Below are 23,813 nucleotides of genomic sequence, written 5' to 3'. Positions count from 1 at the left end.
TTGTGTTTAACTATATAAGTGCAGCTGCAGATTTATAGCTTTGTGGTAAATGCATCTCTCAAGTTGAGTATACAGTCTCCTCATATGTTCATCTCGTATATGTGGATTAAACTTGATGATGAAGGCTGTGATTGTTGGGCCATTCGGAGGTGAGTCTGAGAATTCATGGGACCATGGAGTCCACACCACTGTTAGACAAATGTTCTTACATTGTGGAATGGTTGTCGACTACATAGCAGTAGAGTATGATGAAAATGGAAGCTCCAAATGGTCTGATGGAAAAGTTTACATTGGTGGAAACCCTAATAAAGACTTTCAGGTTAGTTCATTTTTATTCAAGCCATGTTTTTCATTTAATTGCATTTACCTTTAAATTCTTTTGTTTTGGATGAAAAAGAAAGGGCATGACTCTTAGCAAACAAGACAAACAAACTTTGGTATAAACCATTTTTTTAAAATGTAGAATCCATTTGATATATGAATTTTCATGTTTGTTGTAATAAATTTGAAATTTGAAATTTGAAATCTAATTGAATTCCATGTCATTTATGTATGATATAAATTTAAGATTAATTCTACATGTGATAATTTTTTAAGGGTAGAGTTATTTCTAGGGCATGAAATGTTAATGTCAGAGCAAATTTTAGTATTTGACAAAACTACCTACAAAATTTAAAATTCAATCAAACTCCACAAAATTTTATAGAATTTATTCTATAAAATAATTCTAGATATAGATTTACTCCCTTCTTACTATAAGCGTATTTTAAGGTTCATTTTTTTTTTGTTCCACTATAATTGTTATTTTAGACTATCAAGGAAGTACTAATTAATTTGTTTTCAATTTTATACTTGTCCTTTTTGTATCTCCACTATGTATGCATTAATTAGTTAGAAATTGATAAAGGGTAATTTAGTTAATTATAAATATTTTTTTGCTAAAATATTGATACTTTTCAATACTCTTTAATTGGTGGGCAAAAACCTCAAATGATACATGCAATGAAATGAAGATAGTAATTTTTTACCTTTTTTAGCATTACTCATTGGCATTCAGACCTAGATTTATTCTAAGGTTATATATGTATTTATTATTACACTATATCTGCATATGCTTTGACATCTCTATCAATCATATTTTGACATCAAACCAAAATTAAAATAAAGGACTATTGCTATATTATTCTTTCAAATATCAAAATTTCAAATTATCCCTTGAACTTGGAAGCTCAATTTTAGAAATAAAGTTTAGTGTAAGTAAAAAATTGGGCTTTTTGTTCTTTGTTGCAAGTTTAGGGGGTAAATTGTATAAAAAGTGAAATTTTGGTCAAATTGAATATTGCTTCAAAGTTTAGGGGGTAAATTGTATAAGAAGTTGAATTTTGGTCAAAAATTGAATTTTGCTTCCAAGTTTAGGGAGGAAATTAATTTTTATTTCTTAATTTTATATCTTGGTTCAATCATGTCATCAATAATGGTTTACTAAATTTGTTAGGCTAAAGAGAGCTTTTCTTGATTATAATTTGATATGCTAAATTATAAAATCAATGAATCAAATTTCACCTTTGCACATTCCGATTAATAATTAACAATAAGATCACAATTTTATTTTTATTTTTGACATATGGTAAAACTAGGACTAAAATTTTACTAAAAACTAACAAAAGTAACAACTTAAGGTGAATTGTTAGGGCAACAAAAATATCGAGGAAGAGACTTTGAGAGTGAAATACTGCAGAAATAATTAGAGACTTTGTTTGCTGAAAATGGAAGCTTATTTTATTGAAGAGAAACTGTTGATTTTAATTAAGAACGGGTTTGGGAAAATTTTATTATATATTTGTTGTGTTTCAATGAGACCTTATACAACCTATTTATACACAGGTATCAAATTCTAAAATAGGAAAAGAATAAATAAGGAAAGAGCAATATATACTCCTAAATAGCCTAAATGGACTCAATACTCAATTTCTAGTCTTCAAGCTTCATTGGAAGCTTTGAATGAAAATCTTTTTCTCATTTTTTTTATTTCAATTTTGTGCATTTATTATTAAAATAATCCAAGTTAGTTAATTTGTGATGCAAAAAATTGCAGATCAAACTGGACTATCCGAATGAGTATTTGACATCAATCTCAGGTTACTACAATAAATATTCGGATCGTATTTATATCAGTTCAATGGTTGTAAAAAGCAATAGAAGAGTGTTTGGTCCATTTGGTACTAAAGAAGAAGGCGACTATTTTTTGGTTCCATCTAATATAGGCAAAATTGTTGGGTTCTTTGGGAGTTATGATCATTATCTTACTTCAGTTGGAGTATATGTGGAACCAACTGACCATTTTAAATCTTTTGGTCCATTTGGAGGCAATGGTGGAGCTTATTGGGATGAGGGGACATACACTACTATAAGGCGAATAACTGTGGTTTCTGAATCAGTAATCAACTCCATTCATATAGAATACGACAACAATGGGAGCTTGGTATCATCTACTAAGCATGGAGGAAGTGGAGGAGGCACCACCAATGTGGTTAGTCTGTCTTATTCTTTGATGCATCTAGAATATTGCATAGTTTTTTAAGGTATGATAATCATTGCCTTTTGTGCCTTTCTATCAAGTTAAATGTTTAAAGGGTATGATACATGTAATAGCGTTGTAAACAGGCCAAGTTGAACTCTGTTGAGCTTAAGCTTGATTTTGAGTTTGAAAAACTGAGATACAGCTCTACTCTTTTACAAATTTATAGTTTTTTTAAAAAGCAAACTTCTGCTTTTATGGGTTCAACTTGAGCTCAGGCTCGACTTATATATTTTACAAATTTGATAAGTAGACTCGAGCTCAGTTTGAACAGAGTATCAAATTTTTTTTTTTTTCCAAACTGAGCCTCGAGCAGCTTACGGTTGGCTTCGTTTATTACAGCCCAAACATGTAGAGTATATTGCATGTCTCCTTTTCATTAAGACTAAAACCTTTTCGTTGTGTTTTTCTAGAGATTATTTTCATAGCTCAAACTCGTTATCACGCCAATTCTTAATAATGATTCATTTTTGTAGGTTGATCTAGATTATCCAGATGAATATGTGACTTCAATTTCAGGATATCATGGTAGAAATCTTACTTCCGCTGTGGTTCAATCAATTACAATTAAAACTAATAGAAGAGTTTACGGACCTTTTGGTGTAGAAAAAGGAAAGGACTTTTCTTTCCCACAAACTGAGGGTAAGATCATTGGGTTTCATGGGAGGTGTGGTGATCATCTAAATTCAATTGGTGGACATTTGGAGCCTACCTCCAGTCTATATGCTGTAAAAACTATTGGTCCATTTGGTGAAGGGAAAGGATATTTATGGGATGATGAGGTTCATTCGGCAATAAAGCAAATAAGAATTACACATGGAGCTTTTGTGAGTTCCATTTGTACTGAATATTATAACGATGATGGTTTATCAGAGTGGTCTAAGAAGCATGGTCAAGACCTTGAACCCAAAATGAGCACGGTTAGTATTCTAAAATTATTTATATTAGTTTAATTCAATTCCTATGCTAACATGAAATATCAAGTGAAAAGAACAATTATTTCCTGTTGGATAGCTATTTTTGAATTTAATTTAAATTTTAAGTAATAATTTTGCAAACTATGCATTTAGGTAAAATTTTAAAGGGAAAGTATAGAACAATATGACGCTGTTTGATTCTTTTGTGTTTAAAGGGTTGTGATTTAAGTCATTCATATTTTGGGTAGCAAAATTCTTGCATAATAAGTATAAGCATAATCCAATAAAGGCATTGGTCGTAGTGAGAGTATGATAAGAATGGTTCTTCTTCTTATTCTTTTTTTTTTTCAATGTTTTCAATTTTAAATTTTACATAATTTTCTATACCCATAAAATCACTTTTCCATTCATGTATTCTATATTATTTTGTGAATCATATATTGGCAAAGTTCGCTAAATTTGCATTTATAATTCTTTTGTTGTAGATTAAGCTTGATTATCCAGATGAGTTTCCAACTTCAGTTACGGGTTACTATGACTCTATCAATGAAATGAATGACTACAGTTTCACATCACTCACATTCCAGAGCAATAGAAGAACTTATGGTCCATTTGGTCCAGAATTTGGTAAGCGTTTTTCTTTTCCATCATTTGATGGAAAGATTTTAGGATTCCATGGAAGAAGCAGCGGCTATCTCTATGCACTTGGGGCACACATTCACCCTATCTCTGACCCAACACCATCTAAATCTTTTGGGCCATTTGGAGGTAGAGATGGCGATCAATGGGATGATGGATTTTATACTACAATCAGGCAATTGGTAATTTCTAGTGGATCCATTGTCAACTCTATTTGCATTGAGTATGATAAGAATGGTCAATCTATATGGTCATCAAAGCATGGACAAAGTGTTGGAGACAAGACATACACGGTTAGTTTTATTTTCTAATTCATTGGATTACTTAAAATATTACATAATGCATTCCAAATTGGTTTGAGTTAATTAAGCAAATCATTTAGTTCCAAACTTGCACCCTCAAATTTTATTAACTAACATCCATGGATTGCACGAATGAATAAGGGTGAAGCATCTTATACCAATGGAAAAATGGTTAAGGCTCTATTACAATAGCTTTTAAGGGAGCTTTTAGTGTTTTGAATAGGGTCAAAACACCATTTTTGTTATTTATGGTGTTTGGTACTGTAAGATTGATGTTAGTGTTTAGAGGTTGAGTGAGTGGATTATGAAACATTACTTCCTTTAACATTTGATGAAATGCTTTGATGAATTGCTAGTAAAACAACTCAAAGCTACTAAAACAGCTGACAGCTACTAAATCAAATAATTTTGACGAACAGAGCTTAAGTCTTGTTCATTTTGGGTTCAAAAAAAGATTAACAATCCTAGTTTGATAAGAGAATATATATAGCTATTTTAATTGAGGGTGTTACACTTAAACGCATGTCAAGGATTTTGATATATTTATGGCAGATTGGAATATATTTGATAAGCATTACATAGAAGTAAATTTGATAGTGTTAATTGATTTTTTTTTCAATATGATGGGTAAATTATATCAGTAGTCATTTAATTTTGCGTTTAGTTTCATTAAGGTCACATAATTTCAATGTCATTTTTTTAGTCACTCAACGTTAATTTTTGTTTCAATGAGAGGTCACCTACTAAAAACTAATAATTGGAATAGTAATATGACACTAAAATTACATATTTCACAAAAGAAAGTTCATGATTAAGAAAACATAAAAAGAGAAGAAAACAATATGTTGCAAATATAACATTTTTTCTGAAGAATTCGCCATGATATATCTGATCCGTGCATAATATCATGAAAAGTGGATACAAATTTTTGACTGCTACTTAGTATCGGTAATAGGTCTAAAAAGGTATCTAAAAATATCAAATTTAGATATTTGTTGAAATTTTTTTAAAAATTGTTTCATGAAGATGGCATTATTTGTTAAATAAGTTAATAAATAAATTTTAAATTAATGTATTAGGAGAAAATATGATTTTTTAAAATGAAATATTTTAGTTTTAGTGCTATGTTAGTATTTTCGATGACGGGATTCGGGTGAGTCGCCTCCCATTGAAATAGAAATCAAGTTTTAGTAACTAAAAAATGACATTAATATTATGTGACGTTATAAAATTAAGTGTAAATTTAGATGACCATTAGTATAATTTACTCGGAGTATGACACAAGTTTAAATTTTGGAAAATAACAAATTGGTCATTGAGTTATAGTCAGATTAACACATGAGGGCCTCTATTTTCAAAAATTGACTTTGAAATCCCTAACTTATGATTTCATTAACATGTTGGTCCTTCCGTCCAAAATAGCCTCTTTTAATTGGCAATTGACAAAGAAATTGGTCTCTAAATTATAGTCCAACTAACAGTAAGGTCCCTAGTTGAGTTGAAGAACAGATTTGGGAAAATATTGTTTCTATCTTTCTTGTGTCTTCAATGCGATTCATACATCCTATTATACACAATCATCAAACTCTAAACAGGAAAAGCTAATCTAATTCTAAATAGTAAAAAAACAAATAAGGCAAGAATGATTTTCTCCTAAATAGTTATATACAAGTCAACACTCCCCCTCAAGTTGGTGCTTGGATATTGCTCATGCCCAACTTGCAAACCATTTTACGGAATTATTTGCTATTACGCTCTTTAGTAGGAGCATCTGGAATTTGATTATCCAAAGTCACATGGATAAGCTTCAAAACACCTTGATGACTTCTTCTTTTATGAAATGTCTTTCAATCTCTATGTGCTTTGTCCGATCATGTTGAACTGGATTTTGAGAAATACTAATTGCGGCCTTATTATCACAAAATAGAGTTGAATCTTCTCCTTCCAACATTCACAATTCTTTCATTATCTTCCTTAGCCATAACAATTTGCAAACTCTTTATGGCTCTATATCCCGCTTCTGCACTTGAATGTGCTACCACAATGTGCTTTTTACTTCTCCAAGTAACTAGGTTTCCTCCAACAAAGGTACAATATCCAGAAGTTGATCTCCTATCATTTGGATATCTAGCCAATTAGCGTCAGTAAAGGCTTCAGTTTTTAGGTGACCATGCTTAAAGAAGACCTCTTCCAGGTGCAGATTTTAGATATCTTATAATGCAAAAGACAACTTCAAGATGAGAATTACGAGGATCATGCATATATTGACTAACTAGACTTACAACCTATGTTATATTAAGTCTAGTATGTGAGAGATAAATCAATCTGCCAACCAATCTCTGATGTTGACCCAAGTAAACCGGTTCTCTCGTTCTAGCTTACAATTTGTGACTAACTTCAATGCGAGAATCAACCGTTTTACAACCCAACATGCCATTTTCTTTTAAGAGATCCAGGATATATTTCCTTTGAGAGAGAAAGACACTTTATCCAATCTAGCAACTTCTATACCCAGAAAGTATTTTAGACCTCCTAAGTCCTTAATGTCAAACTCCTGAGCCAACAACTTCTTTAAGTGAGCAATCTCCTCTTCATCATCTCCAGTCACAACCATATCATCAACATAGACAATTAGTAAAGTGATCTTACCATTATAGTGTCTAATAAATAAGGTATTATCAACATTACTTTGAGAATAGCTGAAGGAAATCACAGCTTACTAAATCTATCAAACCATGCTCTATGCAACTATTTCAACCTGTACAATGCTTTCTTCAATCTACAAATATTACTTTTGGTTTTCTCATTATTAAAGCCTACAGTAATATCCATGTATACTTATTCTTCTAGATCACCATGCAAAAAAGCATTTTTTTTTACATCAAATTGATGCAAGCTCCAATCCAAGTTGGCTGCTCAGGACAACAAGACTCTAATTGCATTCATCTTTGCAATTGGAGCAAATGTCTCCTGATAATCCACTCCATAGGTCTGACTAAATCCCTTAGCCACCAATCTGGCTTTGTACCTTTCAACTGTGCCATATGCCCTGTGTTTTACTATGAATACCCATTTGTATCCCACTGGTTTCTTCCCTAATGAAGGGGTAACAAGTTCCCAAGTTCCATTCTTTGCCAAAGCTTTCATCTCCTCCACCATTGCCGCTTTCCATTTTGGATCTTGATATGCTTCCTGCCAATTCTGTGGAATAGAAACAAAAGAAATAGACAACACAAAGCCTTTATAGGACGGTGATAAAGAGTCATAAGAAACAAATCAGGATATAGGGTGTTTGGTACAAGTTCTAACCCCTTTTCTGAGAGTAATGGGAAGATTAACATTATCAACTACAGGGTCAGAGTCAGAAATATTAACAGAAGGAATTGCATCAGAATTAGAGCTGGGAGTTATAAAGCACTCACCATATGGATTTTCAGGAGTTGAGTGCAGAGATGACGATTGACTAGGTATATCATGTGTGATGGCATTAACCATCTCTCTTTGAGTGTACCTTTTTAAATCTGGCAAATCAAGTCTACCATTTTTTAGGTTCTTGCTCATCATTAGTGTTCATATTCACAAATTGTTTAGGAACAAATACGAACATAGGAACTAAAGGAACCTCCTCATCTATCCTAATCTCCCCTGAAGAGAAGCTTGGGAGAAATAAGGCTAAAACTCTCTAAAGGTCACATCCATACTCCCAAAGTATTTTCGGGATGGGGGATGATAACACTTATACCCTTTTGAGTGGCAAAGTAACCTACAAACACACATTTCAAAGCTCTAAGTTCCAACTTGCCTCCATGCCTGTAATGAACGAAACAAATACGATCAAATACTTTTGGAGGAAAAATATATGAAGTGTTACCCTGTAAAGCGGCTACAGGACTTTTAAAATTGAGTGTCCTAAGAGGCATCCTATTAATAAGATAAACTGCAGAGAGCACTGCATCTCCCTAATAAGTCTTAGGTACATTCATGGTGAATAAAAGGGATCTAGCTACCTCAAGTAAATGTCTATTTTTCCTTTCAAACACCCCATATTGAGTACTAGTATTCAAACAACTAGTTTGATGTATGATTCTTTTAGATTCTAAATAATCCTGAAACATGCTATTCATATATTCAGTTCCATTATCAGTTTTCAAAAATTTTAACATTTGCATTAAACTGTATACTAATCATGTTATGAAAAGACCTAAAGCAAGAAAACACTTGATTCTTTCTTTTAGCAAGTTAACCCAAGTTAATATAGTACAACAATCAATAAAGGTAACAAACCATTTATAACCAAATAATGAAACAGTAGAAGTAGGACCCCATACATGAGAATGAATAGTCATGAAAGGAACTGAGCTTTTATTATTATGGGAAACATAAGAAATTGTATGTTTAGCAAGTTTAGCATCACAAACTAAAGACTCTAACTGACAATGCTCAAAAAGACTGGGATATAATCTCCTTAGGACTAGAAAAGAGGGATGCCCTAATCGCCTATGCCACATAATTATTTCTTGACTAGGATTACTATGATTTGCTAATAGGGATCGAGTAATACAAGGAGCGAAAGAACTCCAACCCTTTTCGAGAAGATATAAGCCATCATGCAATCAACCAAAACCAATCGTTTTCCCTATTCTCAGATCCTGCAAAATACAATGAGTAGGAAAAAAAATTCAACTTTTCAATTGAGGGCTTTTGTAATGGCACTAATAGATAAAAGGTTTACATGAAAACTGGGTATGTGAAGGACAAAAGTTAAATCAATGGTAGATGTGCACTTAATAGAACCTGTGCCAACAATAGGTGTAAAAGAACCATATGCAATGCTTACAGTTTCTTTACCAAAACAAGATGAATATATTACGAATTTATTAGAAGAGCTTGTCATATGTTTATTTGCTCCTGAATCTATAACTCATGAATCATCATCAACTGAATTAGCAAGAAGGGTCGTATCTGATTGCACAAAATTGGAAGAAGCAACAGAGGTCGATGAATAGTCTAACTTTGACAAAAGGCGCTTTAATGATTGTACCTTTTTAGTGGAGAAACTCCCAGCAGATGATGCTTCAGGTACTGCTACTACTTCAACTTGGTGTGCAAAAGGTCTAGATGAACCCATCCTTTTACCACCACGACCCCTATAGTCGGTCGGCTGTGCAATTTCCAATATTATTCCTTTGTATGTCTTGGCTTTCCACAATAATCACATACTAAATAGTCTTATTAGATGAGATTTGGATAGTTTGTAAAGGTTGAGAAGTAAGAAGTCCAGATTTTTCAAATGGAAGTAGTAGTTAGCATGAAACATCTCCAGCTTTCTTCCTATTGAACATAAGAATATGTCTGCTGCAGTGAAGGCATATGATCTTTCCTTAGGCTTTGAATCCATATTGGATCATATTCAGTATTCAAACCTGTAGGAAACTCATATATGTGTCCCTTTTCAACTTTCCTTTGATATCCTACCACATCAGCCTCACATTTGGGATGGTAATCCTCATAGTAATCAAGTTTCTGCCACAAACTAGTCATTCAGCATAATATTGATTAATGGTCATCCCACCTTACTTTGTTCCTAGAACTTTATTCCGAACTTCATACACTTGTGAATCATTCCCATGTTGAGAATAAGTTTGGGAAACAGTTGACCAGATTTTTGCTGCAGTGTCCAACATCCAATAGCCACTAGAGATCTAAGGTTGCATGGAATTAATAAGCCAAGATATTACTAAGGAATTTTCAGAATCCCACTTGTCATAGGTCGGACTAGTTATTTCAGGCTGTGCTTTATTTCTAGTGACATATCCCTGTAGTCCCCGAGCATTAATAAATAACAAACATGACCTTGACCAAGCAAGGTAGTTAGTACCATCAAGCCTAACTGGACTAATTTACAAAGAAGGATTGTCCAAAGAAGCAACCAACTTTGTTTCAATAGTTTCAATTTTTTCAACAAGTTTAGTCCCATCAACCATGACTGAATAATTGTTGAAAGAAAAACTAGTTGTTGGCAGAGAGATAGTAACACGAATAAATACCAAGACATAGATGCGCAGAGAAACAAGTCATGAATAAGGCTGGGGTGAAGTCGCCGGAGCAGGACGAGTCTGCCGGAGTAAGTCCAGTTGAGATAGGCTGCCGGAAAGTGACTCGCGCTGACGCGTGGTAGAGATGTTGAATCTATAATTGGCACATGAACCCACAAAGTAGTGCTAATTTCTCCCTTTTTAGAATGGGGATTGGCCATGAATAGATCTTACTTACGGGTAAGAGTAAGAACATCTATTAAAAGGGCAGCTGATCTGCGACTAAGAGAAAGAGGGAAAGAGTTTAGGACCTTACTAATTATCCGAGTAAAATTTGAGTTTCTTGGACGGTCATTGGACTTTGGGGAATGGGTCGCCAGTAGCTGGTCTTCCTTCCAGGGGTCGCGATGTACTTCTACTCCACCCTAAAAACCTCTGATAGGTTAATATCAATCCCTACCCTAAGAGCTCTGTTTACACAATTTTCGGTCCCGCTCTGACACCAAGTGGAGTTTAGGAATAGATTGGGAAAATATTGTTTCTGTATTTGTATTGTCAATGTGATTAATACATCCTATTTATACACAATCATCAAACTCTAATTAGGAAAAACTAATCTAATTTCAAATAGGAAAAAGCAAACGAGGCAAGAATGATTTTCTCCTAAATAGTCTATATACACGTCAACATCCCTATTTTTTAATGTCATTAATACTTTGGTCCTTCTCTTATGATTTCTGTAACAGTTTGGTGTCTCTGTTTTGGATGGAAAGATCAAATTGATGTTTTATTTGGGTTGTTTAAATGACAAATAGATTAAGGACCAATAAGTAAAAAGAAAAGAGAACTGTGATTTGACCAAGCTAAAGTGTATTTGTTTATTTATATATATATATATATATATATATATATATATCAAGGTGCTATGTATCGTAGTTGAAAGTTGTCCTTAATTATGATATTAACCATTTATTGAACATGAATAAATGGGGTAATGTCTTTGGTATGTGTTTTAATATGGATATGGATATATATATATATAAAGTAATAATGTTAAACATACTTTTGATATGAATGTTGGTGTATTGGATTATGGTTTAAATTAGTTTCTAAACTAAATGTTCAGTTTATTAGTTTACAATTTTAGTTCGAATTTATTCATTTAAGAGAGATGTAAATTGTTATTTAATTTTTAGTATGGGAAATAAATATTATGGCTTTATTAGTGAAAGCACCTAATGAGGAGGACTTTGAAGAAAAGTAAGCGAAAAGAGAAGCTAAAAAAAAGTCAGTAAAGCTAGAGCTAAAGCATTTGCAGACTTGTATCAAAAGCTAGGAACAAGAGGGGGAGAAAGATATGTACAAGCTCACAAGATTGAGAGAGAAAAGGGTAAAGGCTTGAGCCAAGTTAAGTGCATTAAAGATGATTCCCGTTGGGGGTTAACAGGAGATAAAGAGATGAAAGAGTGGTGAAGGTGCTATTTCGACTTGTAATTCAACAAAAGCCACGAGTACTTTACGGACCTTCATGTACTGACAGAAACCTTAGGTACCTCGTAGAATTAGGTGTAATAAGGTCAAGAAGGCTTTGAAACATACGAATGTTTGAAAAATATATGGTCTAGATAGTATTTCTACATCTAGAAGAGTCTTGGGAAAGTTAGAGTGGCTTGGTTAACAAAGTTATTCAAAGTCATGCTTAGAGCTAGAAAGATGTTGAATGAGTGGAGAAATAACACTTTGATACTGATATATAAGAAAAGGAGAGACATTAAAGCTTTATAACTACTGTGGTATTAAACTTACGAGTCATATAATGAACTTTGGGAAAGATTAATACAACATGGATTGAGGGACATTACTAATGTATCAAAGAAACAATTTTGATTTATGCCTGGTGGATCTCCAACATAGGATATTTTCCTACTAAGAAGAGTGATGGAAATGTATTGGGAAAAGAAGAAGGATCTGCACATGGTATTCATTAACCTAGAGAAAGCTTATGACAGAGTGTAGAGGGAAGTACTTTAGTGGGTATTAGAGAAGAAAGTTCATAATAAGTATATAAAACCATTAGAAATATGTATGAAAATGCAGTCACCAGTGTTAGAAAAGTTGGAGCAAAGGAGTTCACAATAATAGTTGGGCTTCATCAAGGATCTATTTTGAGCCCATACTTATTTACCCTCGTAATGGATGAGCTAACGAGTAATATACAAGAGGATGTTTCTTAGTACATGCTATTTGCAGATGATTTTGTCCTAATCGATGAAACTAGTGAGAGAGTGAACTAAAAGTGGGAACTATGGAGAACTCTTGAGGATAAGGGTTTTAGGCTAAGTAGAAGTAAGAGGGAATACATATACTGCAAGTTTGGTTTAAGAAAAGTAGAAAAGTGAGGTTAGATTAGATGGTATGCTAGTGCTCAAGTGCAACTAATTCAGATGGATGTATTGGCACATAAAGTTGGATGAGATTAAAATTGATCACATTAGACAAAAGGCTGCAAGTAGGTAGAATTTGGAGATAAAATAAGAGAATGACGCCTAAGATGGTATGGTCATGTATTATGCTGACCATCACATGCCCCAATTCTCAAATGTGATACTTTAGTAGTTGAGGGTACTAAAAAGAGAAGAGGTCGACCTAAAACTTGCTTGGAGGGAAATTGTCGCTAAAAATCTATGGTCTTTCGATATTAGTGAGGGTATAGCTACAAACAAAATATAATGGAGGCAAAAGATACATGTAGCAAACCCTAATTAATTGTTGCCTAATTCATGCTTTGTTCTATTTATTAATATATTAAATGATTCTAAAATTCCTGTTCAAAATCTTTTACAGAAAGTATTTAAAAATTTTTTTTCCGACCAATATTTTGCTTTGTATTATTTTTGACATGATCGGAGTGAATATTTAAAACAAAGGATTCATATAGTCTATCTCAACTAGTTTGGGCCTAAGGTATGGTGGTGGTTGTTGAATAAATTAAAGTTATACTACAAGTTCAAAAGGTAAATTTGCCTAAAAAGTCAAATCTAACTTTTCTAATCATTTTCATTAAGTTTAGGGCTAAATTGGCCTAGAAGGTCAAATATGACCTTTTTTATTCTGCTAAACAAATTTAAGGGCTAAATTGGCCTTTATTCCTATTTTATTTTGTAAGGTGATTTTTCATGCCCATCTTAATACTATTCCTCTTATGCAGATTAAGCTTGACATCCCAGATGAGTTTCTCATTTCAATATTAGGCTCTTATAGTAGTGCAAACTCTAGTTCTACCATAATTGAACCACTCACATTCCAAAGCAATAAAAAGATATATGGACCATTTGGTACTGGAAGTGGAAACAAGGAATTCTCATTATTGTCAATATCATATGGTAAAATAATTGGATTTCATGGAACATGCAGTGATTATCTACACTCCATTGGAGTGTATTTGAAGCCAATTCCTATGTCATATCAACTTGAAACTTGTAAACCATGTGGAGGACAAGATGGAAATGTATGGGATGATGGATTTCACACAACAATAAGGCAATTGATAGTAGGGGTTGGATCTATAGTTGATTCATTACAAGTTGAGTATGATAAGCATGGGCGCTCGATGTGGTGTGAAAGGCGTGGTTATAGCATTGGAGGCAATAAATACATGGTAAGTCCATTATGACTTCATTTGTTCTTTTCTTTTTAGGAAATAAATATGCTAATTTATTGCTGAAAATTTTATTTTTTTTATCTTAGGTCTATTACATTTGTTTTTGTTATTTTTCCACTATAGCAACTTGCATGTTGATTTACTATGAAATTAGCCAAAAAAAAAAAAATCCTCTTGTTTAAATACTTGCAAGAATCAAGATGATTATTAAACAATTTCAATTCTAGAAAAGAAATTTTATTAAAGTTTTACTAAATTTGTATAAAAGAGGTAAAGGTGATTAGGAAGATAGGAATGTGATAAGAAAGAGAAAAATGAAGTAATTAAATAGAGATAACTAGTAACAAGGGTGAAGTATAAAAAATGATCAACACTTGCTTACTTTCTATAAAACGACTAATGAAATGGTAATTTTTAATTCGAGTAAATTATACCAATCAGTCACCTAATTTTGCACTTAATTTCATTAAGGTCACACACTTTTAATTTGTCATTTTTAATTAGTCAACTTTAATTTAATTTTTATTTATTAGGAGTTCATGCACCGGAATCCTGTAGTTGGAATGGTAATATGATACTAAAAATTATATGTTTCAAAAAAAAAAATCATGATTACTAAGGAATGTAAGAAAAGAAAAAGAAATGTTACAAAATACATTTTTTCTTTTTTTAACTTTTTTTTTCTTTTCTTTTGTAACCTTTTAACGTAAATGACGTTTTTTTTTTTTTCTTAAAAGGCATATAAGAGTGTTTTTTTTCCTTTTTTTTTTTTGAAACTTATTTCATGAAAACAACATTATTTGTTAAGAAATTAATAAGTTGACACCAAATTAATGTATTATGACAAGATATGATTTTTTAAATGAAATATTTTTTTTAGTACCATATTAGTACTTTTGCTGACCAGATTCTGGTGAGTGATGTCCTGTTGAAATAAAAATCATAGTTTCAAAAAGAAAAAAAGACAAGTTAAAGTTATGTGATCTTACAAAATTAACTGTAAAGTTAAGTTACATTGACTACTAGTTTAATCTACCACAAAATTTTCTAAAGTGAAACTAAAGTGCAGCAAAGGAAGTAATGCTAGAAATAAGAATCACCAACAAATACAATGCAAATTTTTTATGTTGAAATATATAAAGAGTTTTAGTGTAATTGTTAATATTGTTTAAGGAATATATTTAGGAATTTCCATATGTAACTTGTAGGCAGTTTGCATTCATTTGCTCCAAGTCGATACATATTCTCCCATTACTTGCTCTCGACTCCTTAAAGATTCCTATTCTAAATTCTATTTCCTGTTGTATTAGGTAGTCCCCAACATACATACATATACACACACATATATATACATATATAATGTCCTCTTGATCAATCAAGAAAACACAATTTTCTTTCATCATATTTATTTTTAACTTGGTATCAGAGCCATGAATTTTTTTTCTCAGATTACAAGTCAAACTTCCATCAATCTTATTCATGCACCTTTGCCTTCTTCAACATCCTTTGTGTAGGCCAATCATTCCTTTTCTATAAAACTAAATACCAACAATTATATAGCATGGAAGATGTAGTTTATTCCATTGCTCGATTATCAACACGCATGGCTATATTGATGGTTCAATGATTCCCTCGACCAAAAACCATTCCTATACTATGGATGTTACTCAATACATTCCTAATCCTGCCTGTGAGACTTGGTTTAAGAAAGATGAGATGCTTGATGCTTGGTTATTAACTTCTCTAACTGAGGAAATCTTTTCTAATGTTATTGATCTCTTTTCCGCATCTGAAATTTGGCGAGCCTCAGCAAATGCTTTTGGATCTGTTTCTCAAAATCATAAACTTGAAATCCATATTTTTCTTCATGAATTAAAGAAAAATGATCTTACAGCCTATTAATATTTGCGGAGTGCTAAGGCACTCGCGGTTGACCTCTATCTCCTGCTGAATTTTATGCTTAATTTATTGAAATATTGAGAGTGAATTTCATAGTATTATCACCATCTTAAATTTGCAACTTGACCCAGTTTCCTTTCATGAGCTGGATGGTCCGTTGTTGCACATGAAATATAGATTAAAAGCTTGCTTGAACCTCTCATGGCCAATACAGTGACAGCAGCTCCTTGTGCGCCTCAATTCATGTCTTTGGCATGCTTAGGCAGACAACCCCTCATCGTCCTTCTTTTGGCTCAAGTCCTCATCACTAGATGCTCCTAATTTTAACTGTGTAGCCAATGTTAGATCTGTGGTTGGTGAAACCATATGACTATTACATGCCATTGACAGTATTCCCTTCGTCCTACCTACACGCTTAAAGCAAATTTACAGCTTCACTTTGTAATGCTTCTTATGCGACTATCCCTCTAATTTTACTCCATATCATTATGTGCCTGCTACTCCAAGGTTTCCATATACTGCTAACTTCCATGTGACACCAAATCTCTTAGCCATATGTGCACCACTCCAAAGCAAGGTAAGATCAACTCCATGTTGGCAATGGACAAAAGTTGCACATAGCTCATATTGGTAATGCCTCTATTACTTCTTTAAATGGTTCTTTGGCACTCAATAATATTCTTCATGTTCTCTCCATAACTTAAAGCCTTTTATCTGTTCAAAAGTTCACCTTTGATAATTCTGTGTATTTTGAATTTTCTCCTACTCGCTTTTTTTATGAATTAGGTTACCAAGGATTTTTTTATTAAGAGCCAAACTGATGGAGTTTATGTTGCCCCTTCATCTACCAAACAAGCTTTGGTGTCGCCAATTCCTATGATAGACAATTAACATGTTCGATTAGGCCATCCCAATGCCCGTGTTCTTTCTCATATTCTTAAAGAGTTCAATTTATTGTCTTCTTCTTCAAATTTACTTCCATGTTCTTCTTATTCTTTAGGAAAGTTAACTTGGGATTCCTCTTGTGTCCATTGAATATAAGAGCATTGTTCCTTTTGATATTATTCATTTAGATGTTTGGGGTCTTGTCCTATTTTATCTAATTTAGGTTTTCATTATATGATTTTGTTTATTGATTATTTCACTCGATTTACATAGGTTTCTTTCCAAAAAATAATAGTGAAGTGAATTCTATTTTCTTGAATTTTCTAGGAACCTTGTTAAAAGGCAATATAATCTTAAGGCTTCCATTCAGATTGGGGGAGATGAGTATCAAAAATTGAACAAGTATTTTCAATCTATTTGATTTGTAAATTGCATTGCATGCCTTTATACTCTTGGGAAAAATGGAGTTGTTGAATGAAAATTCGGCATTTTTATAAAAGTTTAACTTTACTTGCTCATGCTCAGTTACGTTTAGTGTTTTGGAGTTATGCCTTTGAAATTAGTGTCTTGTTAATAATTTGCTATATCATATCTCATATAAAGATCTCCATATTTTCTGTTGTTTGGAAAATTTCCATCCTTTTTAGAAATTAAACCTTTTGGGGGTGGTGTATCCTTTACTTCATCCTTATAATACTCATAAGTTTCACTTTCGTCCTACTCATGTTTACTTGGTCCTGTCCTTCTCACTCTACTTTCCGATCTTTAGATGTGCAAACTAACGGTGCTTATCTTGCATGGCATTTCAAGTTTCATGAAAAGGATTTTCCATGCCTAGTGTTGGTCAAGCCATCTTCTACCCTTTCGCCATCATCCACTACACTTGTCTGCATATTTAGCATACACTCCTTGCACATTTGCATGCTGAACACTTTAGGTATATCCTCTTCCCTTCCCACTATTATTAGACTAACTACTTCCTCATCCACCTCCGCCAATTTGCCTTCTCCTGTCAATCTTGTTGTTGACTTTACAAAGTACTCTAGACCTCCATTTTCTCATACAACCCCTAAATTACCTTCTTGCATATGTACACCATCTGCAATTTCACTTATCTATTTTTACCTAACGTGAGGCTCATGCTTTATCTCATCTAATTGACTACCTTCAGATTGAGCCAACTACCTCTAAACAAGCTTCTCCTATCTAGAGTGGAAAAGAGCAATGCAAGTTGAATATGATGCACTCGTTGCTAACTGGACATGCAGCTTGGTTCCAAGGTCAATTGACAAGAATGTACCTGATAACAAATAGGTCTTTTACATTAAAAGGAATGCCTGATGGTTCCAATTAGTGCTACAAAGCTCAATTAGTTGCAAAGAGTTTTGCTCAACAAGTTTGGTATTTATTATGATAAAACCTTCACTCTTGTAATGACGATGACCACAATTTACATTGTTCTTGCCTTGGCCACTAAGAATAATTGGCCATAGCACCAGTTTGACATTTCTAAATCTTTTATGTATGGTTCTCTAGACAACAAAATTTTTATGTATGGTTCTCTGGACAACAAAATTTTTCTAAAACAACTGGAAGGAATTCTCAATTCTAATCATCCAAATTATGTTTATATGTTAAATAAATCTTTATATGGTCTCAAACAAGCATCTAAGGCTTCGTTTCATCGCCTTTCTACCTTCTTTTATAGATTTTGGTTTACATTTTCGTTTATGTTGATGATATTCTTTGCAAGTTCAGATATTGCAAAATTTGGTTGGTTTCTCCTAAATCCTTAGTGTGCTTTCCCAGTTCATGACCTTGGGTCATCGCAATACTTTCCAAGGATTAAAATGCATCAAACTCATAAATGGTTTAATTCTTACTTAGCGCAGTCGATGCGTGTCGAATAATAGAAAAACAACGAGCTTCTGGTGATCTTGAAGAGATAGACCTAAAAGAAAATGCGTGTCGAACTTATCAAAGACAATTAATCTTTGTGGCGAGTTTTTTATACGTTTTATTTCAAGAGAGGCGGATTCTCTTTGATTTTTCAAAGAATTTGTTTTTGAACTTATCAAAGACAATTAATCTTTGTGGCGTTTATCTTTTCACCTTAATATCTTTGGTTCATACTTCTAGTTGAGTATTGGGTCAAGATTCGCAATTCTATCCAATAAGAAATCCCTAATATCTTTGGTTCATACTTCTAGTTGAGTATTGGGTCAAGATTCGCAATTCTATCCAATAAGAAATCCCTAATTCGGAGATTAGGGTTCCTAATTTGGGATTTAGGGTTTTTATATCAAAGACAATTGCTAATTATGTGGCTTCAATCTCCTTACTGAGCTTGGTTTTCTTTTATCTATGTCAGCCACTCGATGGTGTGATAATATGGGTGCTATTTACTTGTCTTCCAAGCCAGTTTTCCATGATGGGACCGCGTGTACCCTCATCCAACCCCGGATTAATATGATATTGTCCGCTTTGGGCCAAGCCCTCACGGATTTGTTTTTGGGCACCTCCCAAAAGGCCTCATACTAATGGGTTGGGTTTGAACCATTATATTTTGGTTTCTCTTCTCACATTTTCCGGTGAGGGACTTGGGAGGATATCCCAACACTCCATGCTTGCACCAAAAGCTTTGAGCTTGATTACCATTTTGTCTGTGGACAGGTTCAACTTCAATGTTCTCAAGTTTGGCATTTTTTCTGGTGATAATTAAATAGCTGAAATTTCTAAACTGCTTGAGCAGCAGTTGTTTGAAATTCATTGCGACGAGCTTTCAATTGGTCCTTCCCCATCTTCAGCTTGAAGGTGGGGCGTTAAGGAATATATTTTTGAATATATTTCTCCTGTTATGATTATTTTCCATATGTAATGTGAGATATATACTCTTCCATTACTTGCTCTCCACTCCTTAAATATTCCTATTCTAGAATACGATTTCCTATTGGATTAAGTCATCTCCTTTATATATCTCTCTTATGCCTGTCTTCTTGACCAATCAATGAAACACAACTATGTTTCATAATATTCAGTTCTAACAAATACATTGACAATTTGTTTGTAGTTTTTTAGACAATAAGCATGGAATTATATATGATGTGTGAATAAGCATACACATTAATTACACCTTCTGGCCCGAAAAGCTTATTAATTGATCATAGCCTGTAAAATAAGTTCTTAACCTTTATTGTCATGAGAGTTTTGTTATATATATGGTTTTGAACTTACAGGTCAAACTTGACTATCCTCGAGAATATCTGGTTTCAATCTCAGGACATTATGGTTCAAATGATGATTCTTCTTATATTTGCTCGCTTACATTCAAAAGCAATCGAAATACATATGGACCTTTTGGTAGTACAACAGGAATTCCTTTCTCAACACCATCTTCCTATGGCAAGATTATTGGACTCCATGGAACAGCTTACCACTGCCTCCATTCAATAGGGGTACATGTAAAACCAATATTGCCAATTATTCTTGGCCCGTATGGGGGCCATTATGGAGATCCATGGGAGGATAAATCTTACAGCACGCTGAGACAGATACAACTAACAGTTTGTGAATTTGGAATTGAGTCTATTCGTTTTCAGTATGACAGAAATGGGTCTTCCGCGTGGTCTAAAAAGCATGGATCAAAAGCTGAAGGCAAGTTGGAAAAGGTCAGTTCTTCTCCTTTTATTTAAGGTGTAAATATATCATTTTGTCCTTGAACTTTTTATTTTTTGTTTTTTGGTTTCTGAAACAAAATGTTTTTACAACAATTGCATTTTTGAGAACTTTTTGATTGATAGCAGCAAGCTCAAGTCACGGGATTTGAATATAATGGTGAATCACTTTTATGATTAGTGGGTGAGGGGGTATTGGCTCAACAGTTGTTGAAGTTAATGCATCCCTTTATGCATCTTGAACCTAAAGTCATTTTTCTTTTGCCCATTTTGCATACAAATCTTTGATTTTTGTCTGTTTCGGTAAGGGCTTGAAAATCAAACAAGCATTTTTGTCTTCGTATGTTTGTTGTAAACCGGGAGCAAATACTTGACAACGATGTTTATTTGTTCTTGTTCATTAATAAAACGATTTTCTGAGCAGCTTTGATACTCACTTTGTAATCAATGTGGAGGGTGACTCTTTAAAAGCTACTTGGTAGTCTCCAAATCACGCCTAATTATGTCCACTTCAATTTTATAACATGCGTTGCTTGTTGAATTCATTTCAAAATTTCATACCCGATTCTTGTGGTTATCTTTTAGGAAGATAACCATGTCAACACCTTACCAGTTAATGTCCCTTGTAACATTGAGCAAGAAGCTCATTGTTAGTGCCCGAAGGTTTCATTGCCCCTACATAAACATAACAAACATTAGATATTTGTTTCTTCTCATTCTCATTCTGTGGGGACAATTCTGAAGATTATTTCGAAAGCGAGGTTCTCACTGGCTTGTGGTTCTTCATGCCAAAATGTAATAGTAACTTGTCTATGGACTCCTTTTGATACATATGCAATTTCCCTGCACTTGGATCCCTAGAGATCTCCACACACACACACATATATATATGCCATGTATAATCGTCATTGTTTGTTGGAAATTCTGATAGTATTTTTGTTGCATTTTTTTCTCCTCACAGTTGAAAGTAAATCAAATTAAAAACTCTTGCAGGTCATATTGGATTACCCGAGTGAGTTTCTGATTTCAGTCTCAGGAACATATGGCGAAGAGCACAATTTAACAATGGTTCAGTCAATTACATTCCAAAGCAATAAAAAGTCTTATGGACCCTTTGGTTTAAACAAGGGAAATCATTTTTCACTTGCATCAGCTGGTGACCAAATAATTGGGTTTCATGGAAGGAGTGGTTACTGCCTTAATGCCATTGGAGCATATATAGAACCAATGTCCTATTTATAGTTGTTGCCTTAGGTCATTCAAACTATCTATATATGAATGGCAATGAGATATTGTGCATTCTTTTTCCTTTTTTCTTTTTCTTTTGTTTTTTTTTTTTTTTTCGCTAAGGCATATATACACTTACGTAACACCCATATTCTAAATTCTTAAAATAGTGTACTGCAAATTGATTAAGCATTTCATTAAGTTTTAAAATTAGGTGAATAAAAAGAAAAAATGATAAATTTTAAACTAATTGAAGTAATATTCCTATTTTCAAATAATTCTCACATTTGAGAAAATACCATATTTCTAAATACTTGTTATATATAGTAAATTATTTTTTTGTTATAAAATAATAGAAAAATGGGGAGAATAAAGGTAAGGAATAGAGATAGAAGTCATTCTTATTGATGAGAAGCTATGAATATATTCTCACACGAGTGATACCCTAATTAAGAAAATAAGGTTGTACACTAAATAAGAATATAGACTTTTAGCCTATTAGAGATATCCACTAATTTTATAATGTTTTTTCATTTTTAGCCTTTATATATGACCAACAGTGATTGAATGATTTTATTGAAATAATAAATTAAGGATCGAATAGTAAATTCATTTAATAATTTATTATAATTCATTGTAATTTAGGCAAATTAAACGGTTTTCTTAAGAGACATGAAATATCCATATGTTATAAGTATTTAGAACGGAATAAAAATCAATTTGGTCCTTGAACTTATTTAGCAGGATAAAAAAGGTCATAGTTGACCTTTTGGGCTAATTTAGCCCTTGAACATGTATAAAATAATTAAAAAGATCTGATTTCACTTTTTAGGCTAATTTAACCCTTTAACTTGTTTTGATTTTTATAAATTCATAATTAATTTAATTTAACAAGATTGACTTTATATCCTTTTTGGTCCTACACTAAGAACACTTAGATCAGACTTTTCAAAACTTATGAATATAAATTTAAAATTCATAAAAATATTATTTCTTATAATATAATAAATTTATAGACATGCATTATAATTTTAATTTATTAAACATTGAAAATGCATAGATTTCATAAGTAATAACCTAGTAATAGAGGTTAATTTTAAAATGTTTAAATTAATACATAATTATAAACTCAAAATCATCAATCAAGGGAATAAGAGATACAATATATTTCATATATCATTTTCTTGTATCTTATAATTAATTAATTTTTCAACAAATTAGTCAATTCGATTCCTAATACAGTTTTAATAAATGTTTATGTAATGATTTTCATATTGTAAGTATAATGAAAAATTAGAGGTTAAATTGACTCAAAATTTCAAATGTAATTTTTTTTAATCATTTTAAATAAGTTCAGGTGTTAAATTGATTTTAAAAGTGAAATAAGATCTTTTTAATCATTTTATACAAGTTCAGGAACTAAATTAGCTTAAAATGTCAAATCTGACTTTTTTTTATCATGCTAAACAAGTTAAGCGACTAAATTGGCATTTATTCCATTCAAAAACAAAGGAGTACTAAATTTTCTAGAACGAATAAATAATTAATTATTAAAAAATTAAAACTATTTATATGTTTTTTAGGGAAGTGCATTTAACTTTTATGTTCTGTTATCCAAAAGAGAGTGATTCTACCCAAAAAACATTGTTGCAGAGTTTTCTTTCTTTTTCTTTTTTTTTTTTTTTTTTAGATCATCATAAGACTAAAAAACAATAATTTACTTGGATTTTCTCCTAAATTAATTCTTACTAATTTAATTCAATGTGACTCACCCTATTTATATCGTACACATTATTACTTTCTCCATTTAATTGTGCCTCGACGCCTGTCTTGCAGTAGATCCTTCACTACCTCCCATTATAAGTAACATTAAATGACATATTTTATTTTATTTTGAAACCTAAAAACGGTGGCCATATTACGATTTTTGTAACCAGAGCCGTCGGTTTGGAACTAATGAGAACCGAAATCGGAATCAATGGGAATCAGAATCGTT

At 32.5% G+C, this 23,813-nt stretch overlaps 1 protein-coding gene across 1 annotated transcript; it reads left to right on the top strand.

Annotated features, from left to right (window-relative positions):
* The first annotated feature begins 100 nt into the window (after nucleotides 1-100).
* LOC105629595 (jacalin-related lectin 4) lies at nucleotides 101-21,898 on the top strand. Its single transcript, XM_089724318.1, has 7 exons — nucleotides 101-319; nucleotides 2,096-2,530; nucleotides 3,055-3,498; nucleotides 3,981-4,427; nucleotides 13,680-14,129; nucleotides 20,153-20,584; nucleotides 21,584-21,898. Exons 1-7 carry the CDS (start codon nucleotides 116-118, stop codon nucleotides 21,830-21,832), a joined length of 2,661 nt encoding a protein of 886 aa, XP_089580444.1. The 5' UTR covers nucleotides 101-115; the 3' UTR covers nucleotides 21,833-21,898.
* Nucleotides 21,899-23,813: the final 1,915 nt, after the last annotated feature.

Source organism: Jatropha curcas, chromosome 7, assembly GCF_041381405.1.
Source record: "Jatropha curcas cultivar XTBG-Jc1 chromosome 7, XTBG_Jcur_1.0, whole genome shotgun sequence".
Classification (NCBI taxonomy): domain Eukaryota; kingdom Viridiplantae; phylum Streptophyta; class Magnoliopsida; order Malpighiales; family Euphorbiaceae; genus Jatropha; species Jatropha curcas.
Note: the sequence above shows the minus strand (reverse complement) of the source record. Positions and strands in the feature narration are given on the sequence as shown.

What these genes read in the sequence shown, in the direction of transcription:
- LOC105629595 (XM_089724318.1), top strand. Translation starts at nt 116, where the DNA reads ATGATGAAGGCTGTGATTGTTGGGCCATTCGGAGGTGAGTCTGAGAAT. An exon ending in TTGGAGACAAGACATACACG is followed by an intron (nt 4,428 to 13,679) that starts GTTAGTTTTATT and finishes CCTCTTATGCAG; the next exon opens with ATTAAGCTTGACATCCCAGA. An exon ending in TTGGAGGCAATAAATACATG is followed by an intron (nt 14,130 to 20,152) that starts GTAAGTCCATTA and finishes TTGAACTTACAG; the next exon opens with GTCAAACTTGACTATCCTCG.